This window comes from Lipotes vexillifer, unplaced genomic scaffold, assembly GCF_000442215.2.
Source record: "Lipotes vexillifer unplaced genomic scaffold, Lipotes_vexillifer_v1.1 scaffold848, whole genome shotgun sequence".
Taxonomy (NCBI): domain Eukaryota; kingdom Metazoa; phylum Chordata; class Mammalia; order Artiodactyla; family Lipotidae; genus Lipotes; species Lipotes vexillifer.
This window is the reverse complement of record NW_006790234.1, coordinates 284203-290202: the sequence shown is the minus strand read 5'-3', so window position 1 is coordinate 290202 and position 6000 is coordinate 284203. Positions and strand designations below refer to the sequence as shown.

Below are 6000 nucleotides of genomic sequence, written 5' to 3'. Positions count from 1 at the left end.
TATATATATATATATACCTGGAAAAGCCAAAAACACTAATTCGAAAAGATACGTGCACCCCAATGTTCATAGCAGCATTATTTACAATAGCCAAGGTATGGAAGCAACCTAAATGCCCATTGACAGATGAATGGATAAAGAAGATGTGGTGTATATATATACAATGGAATACTACTCAGCCATCAAAAAGAATGAAATAATTCTTTCTTTGCAGCACCATGGATGGACTTGAAGGGCATTATGCTAGGTGAAATAAGTTAGACAGAGAAAGATAAGTACAGTGTGTTATCATTTATATGTGGAATCTAAAAAATATGACAAACTAGTGAATAAAACAAAAAGAAGCAGACACACACATATAGGGAACAAACTAGTGGTTACCAGTGGGGAGAGGGAAGGGGGGAGGGGCAAGATAAGGGTGGGGGGGAAAGGCTTGCTATGGAATTATATGAAATCATGTGTGTGAAACTTTTGAAAGTTGTAAAGCACTATAGAATTTGAAGAATCTTTCATTCAATAAAAAAATTTTAAAAAGAAAGAACCTTTAAAATGGGAAAATGGAGCAGCCAGGCTGTACTCTCTAAGCCTTGACTCCATGTCTGATCTGGGCTTAAGGATCCTTCTGGCTCTGCAGACAGCTGTGGTCTTTTCAGGATGAAGCCTGTCAGAATGGGGTGAATGCAAACAGTTTCATGCATCTAAAACCGGCTCCTTTTGTCTTAAGGTGATGGTTTATATTTATAATTCCTTTAAAAAAATCTAATCCTTCCAGGATAAGATTGTAGTTAACCAAAAAATTCTTATGTGTTCTTTAAAAACAAAACAAACAAAAAGACCCCACAGGATACCCAGTTTAAAATAATCCATGGGGAGGGGGAAGGGTAAGCTGGGACAAAGTGAGAGAGTGGCATGGACATGTATACACTACCAAACGTAAAATAGATAGCTAGTGGGAAACGGCCGTGTAGCACAGGGAGATCAGCTCGGTGCTTCGTGACCACCTAGAGGGGTGGGATGGGGAGGGTGGGAGGGAGGGAGATGCAGGAGGGAGGAGATATAGGGACATGTGTATATGTATGACTGATTCACTTTGTTATAAAGCAGAAACTAGCACACCATTGTAAAGCAATTATGCTCCAATAAAGATGTTTAAAAATAAAATAAAATAATCCATGGAAGTATGTGTATGTGCTGTACATGTGTTTCCTCCCTGAATCTCTAGTGATGGTCCTGAGGTCCTGAATGGCCTGGGATTGGACTGGCGCACGATTCTCTAAAAGGATAAGATAGGAAGCGACTGTTTATTTAGCCGAGTAGCTGGGACCACTCATCCTCCCACGGGCAGGAAATACTAAAATAGTGAACAAAGATAAACTCCAGAAAGAAAAGGGATTTCCTAAGCGCTGGTTTGGCCCATCCTTTCCGTTTAAGCCATGGACACATTCATCAAACTTCCCATCACCTTGGTGGCAAACTCGGTACATTTGAGGAACCATAAGCAGCTAACATTATGAATAGACAGTTTCTTCTTCTGCCTGTAAAAAGTGAGCTCATGTAGGTAAGATGAAATGCCGTTAGGGACCCTATGATTAGCGATGCTTCCTGTTTACTTTTTCAGGAAAGATCCAAGTTCTACACAGGGACAACTGGAGACCTGGGGGGGCTTAACGTGGTTGAGTGGTTGTCTGCATTTTTTCCCGATTTGTGAAATTCACCTCATTGACTAGCCCATGTATTGCAAACCATATAATCTGGTGGGTGGATAGGCAGAGTTCTGGACTGCAGTGTTTTCTGTTTTTCATTTATTTAGGCTGGAGGAGAAAAAATAGACCCAGAAGAGGCACTGATCTATGAAGAGGATTTAGAGGAAAGAGATGGTGTTGAAGGCGATTTGGAAGAAAGCACGAAATTAAAACTCTTCCGCAGGCTGGCCTCTGTGGCTTCCAAGCTTAAGGAGTTCATTGGCAACATGATAACCACCGCGGGGAAGGTGGTTGTGACAATTTTACTGGGTTCATCAGGTGAGGGTCTCCAACTCCTGGTGGAGCACAAGGAGGGAGCTGGCGAGTAATGAAAGGAAGGGTTGAAGAGAAAACAAAGAAGGAAACAGTCCTGTTCCGTGGCACCAAAATTATAGCTGTAGCTTTTGTAAAATTGGCCACATGTACAAACCAAACACGCACATGTAGCTTTTCCCGTTCAGATCTAGGTTTTATGGTTTTAGATGGTTGCTGTTAAGCTCTGTAAAGCAGTCTTCTTCCATAGCTGTTAGGTGACATCATTTTCTACGTGATGATCCGGACAACTGCTGTCCTCCCTCAGAGCCTGTGAATGGTGATCTGGGACAAGGGACAGTTTTCATGGTCCCGTCCAGAGCTGCACATGTGCTTTCTGAAAGCTTTTCTGTTTACATTGAGTCATTAGCAATCTTAATGTAACTCTCCAGGATAGACTATTTTTCTTCCAGAGTTAGATTGTAATCTTCCAGCACAGACGCTCACTTCCTCTCGCTGTTGGCTGCGGGCTGCTTGTTCCATAAAAACGTTATCTCCATCTTTGCCCCCTTCCCCGTTGCCCCAGAGGTACTGTGAACTTTATTCCATCCTGCTTCAGTGAAATTTCATGAGATGAAACAATTTAACTGTTTTTCCATAGGAAAGTTAAAAAATGGAAAAGTGAATAGTATATCTCAAGAAATGTAACTCAGGATTTTGATGGCCAGTCATTGCTCCCCCCAAAGTTTTTAAATACCCGTAAAGGAATTACCTCGTTTTACATTTCCCCTTTTAGTGATAGTGCAAACCAAATTTCATCAGGCGGGGCAAAGGTTTAGTGAGACCTTAGCTGCCACAGAATGTAGTATTATGAATCCTAGTTAACAAACAAGAGCAAATCATTATTTTTAAAAATTTATTGGGGAAAGTTAGAGTGCACATACAGTATTCCTGAAGAATTGGGGGAGAGTAGATAGATGGAAACAGGCAAGTAAATAAGCTAAATTCTACTGGTATGAAAAGTGGATGTTTGCGGGGCCCAAACGCCACAGGTAGGGTTTCTTCATCATCTGGTATTTCCCCATCTTTACAAATTTCACTTTACATGTGACCTTTTCTCACGTTAAGAATAGCATTAATTCTGATTTTATCAGTAAAGTGTGATGAATTGTACTAAAAGCATAGGAAGCAAATTCACGTCATCTCCAATAGTGACGTTTCCTGCGAGGCGCACGGTTTCTGCGTCTACGCGGTGTCTCACTCTAGTGTTTCTCCCTCCTCAGGAATGATGCTGCCCTCTCTGACCTCGTCTGTGTACTTCTTTGTGTTTTTGGGTCTGTGCACCTGGTGGTCCTGGTGCCGAACCTTTGACCCCTTGCTGTTCAGCTGTCTCTGTGTCCTGCTGGCTATTTTCACTGCGGGACACTTGATTGGACTGTATTTGTACCAGTTCCAGTTCTTCCAAGAAGCAGTCCCTCCCAACGACTACTATGCCAGGTAAGAGGAATCAACTGCTAGACATTTCACAGTTCAGTAAGATAATCCGCGAGCCCTCGGGAGGGCCCCCTTATGACCCTGCCGGGCACTGTGCATCTGCTGGGGTTCTCCTGGATGCCCATTGACGTGTCAAGCCAGGGTTTGGCAGGGATGGGGAAGCTGTCTCTGCCTTGGCTGAGACGTGTATTGTCTGACACTGAATGTGTTGGCTGACACTGTCTAGAGTGAGGAGGTGTCGCTTCAGATGGAGGTGCTGCTGGGACACGGCGGGGAGGGGAAGCTGCTGTTTGTAGCAAAGGACAGACACATGGTCTCAGCCATGGAAAGAGACCCAGGAAGAACATTTTACAGCAAAGGATGATAAGGACATGTCAGAGCATCAGCTGTAAGGAGCTCTCAAGGGCAAACAGAGGACAAACTGAGCATTGAAAAGAACTAAATGATTATAAAAATGCAAAAGTAAAAATGCATGAGTCCATGATGTGTGTGTGTATATGAGAGAGAGAGAGACAGGGAGACAGAGAGAAATATCTAATTTGCTTCAGTTGCCAGTGATTACTATCCCAAATTCTTACTATGAAATGGGAATTAAAGGTAAAGAACGCAGCATTTACTTCGACTTTTTAGAAGGAACTCCAGGCCATTCTCAGTTAATGAGGGAAAACTCTTCTTGACAGGATGACACCAGCTAATGAAAGGGAAAGGAATACTAGAATTAGAAAATTACCATTTATCAATCAATTTTTAATGAAATACTTAGATCTATTCACAAACTGAAACCATGACTTAAAGAGGTTGCTGGGATGAAGGCTGTTTGCAACAATGAAGGAGTATAACCTCACTGATTATTATTTGCTAATTACAAAGGGAAAAGACCTTTCCAATGGTGGTCAGCCCCTTAACCAGTTGATCCAAACTAACATTACCAAGGTGGGATCCCTTGACATTTCAGACTTCTAGGCTTGATGCATTGTGGGGAATATGGCATCATATTGTTAAACCTTTAGACCTAACTTTCACTTTACAGGAAATATAAAGGATAGAAATATGATTTAAATGACTCCACAGGGAGAAAAGGGAACCCTCATACACTGTTGGTGGGAATGTAAATTGATACAGCCACTATGGAGAACAGTGTGGAGGTTCCTTAAAAAACTAAAAATAGAACTACCATATGACCCAGGAATCCCACTACTGGGCATATACCCTGAGTAAACCATAATTCAAAAAGAGTCATGTACCACAATGTTCATTGCAGCTCTATTTACAATAGCCAGGACATGGAAGCAACCTAAGTGTCCATCTACAGATGAATGGGTAAAGAAGATATGGGATGTATATACAATGGAATATTTCTCAGCCATAAAAAGAAACAGAGTTATTTGTAGTGAGGTGGATGGACCTAGAGTCTGTCATACAGAGTGAAGTAAGTCAGAAAGAGAAAAACAAATACTGTATGCTAACACATATATATGGAATCTAAAAAATAAAAAAAAGAAAGAAAGAAAAAGGTCATAAAGAACCTAGGGGCAAGACCAGAATAAAGATGCAGACCTACTAGAGAATAGACTTGAGGACATGGGGAGGGGGAAGGGTAAGCTGGGACAAAGTGAGAGAGTGGTAGTGTATATATGGACATACATACACTACCAAATGTAAAATAGCTAGTGGGAAGCAGTCGCATAGCACAGGGAGATCAGCTCGGTGCTTTGTGACCACCTAGAGGGGTGGGATAGGGAGGGTGGGAGGGAGACGCAAGAGGCAAGAGATATGGGGATATATGCATATGTATAGCTGATTCACTTTGTTATACAGCAGAAACTAACACACCATTGTAAATCAATTATACTCCAATAAAAACATTAAAAAATAAATAAATAAATAAATAAATGACTCCACAGGAAAGCGATCATCAAAGTCCAGAATGTACAACCTGTAAGGGAAACGATCTGGTCTCTTCAAAAATCAGTATCCTGAAAAAGAAATGTATGTGGAGGGAGTTGGGCAGGGACTGTTCTAGTTCAAAGAAGTGAGGAAACCTCGCAGACAGATGGGAAGGCTGACCCTGGATTACACCCTTGTTCAACGACAAATCTCTATGAGGCATTCTGAGGTTAAATGGGGAAATTTCAGTAGTCAGTGGTTATTAGCTGATAGTATAGAATTCCTGTTACTTCTTAGGTGTGTGATTGTATGTGCATATCCAAGAAAATGTTGTTAATTTAGGACATACATGGTGAATTCTTTAGGGATGTCTGCAACTTCCTACTGGTTTAGCAACCATTGTGGGAGAGACCCACAGACCCACAGAGGGAGATAGAAAGAGAAGGAGAGAAAAATAAATAAAATGATCTAAACTAGGTGGTTGGCATGGGGTTATCCATTGTCCTATTTTAACTTTGATTTTTCTGTGGAAAAGTCCAGAATGGAAAGTTCCAGAAAAAAAGAAAGGGGAACGGAAGTGGCAGGAGAGAATTGTGGGCTTGGCGAGAACAGCGTGAGGATTCTC

At 41.6% G+C, this 6000-nt stretch overlaps 1 protein-coding gene across 1 annotated transcript in view; it reads left to right on the top strand.

Annotated features, from left to right (window-relative positions):
- The window catches only part of PIEZO2 (piezo type mechanosensitive ion channel component 2), a 340562-nt gene that overhangs the window by 202154 nt on the left and 132408 nt on the right, over window positions 1–6000 (top strand). The window contains exons 6-7 of the mRNA XM_007463290.1: window positions 1811–2021; window positions 3278–3491. Of these exons, the coding sequence (XP_007463352.1) occupies window positions 1811–2021; window positions 3278–3491 (425 nt within the window). The remainder of the gene's footprint in view (window positions 1–1810; window positions 2022–3277; window positions 3492–6000) is intronic.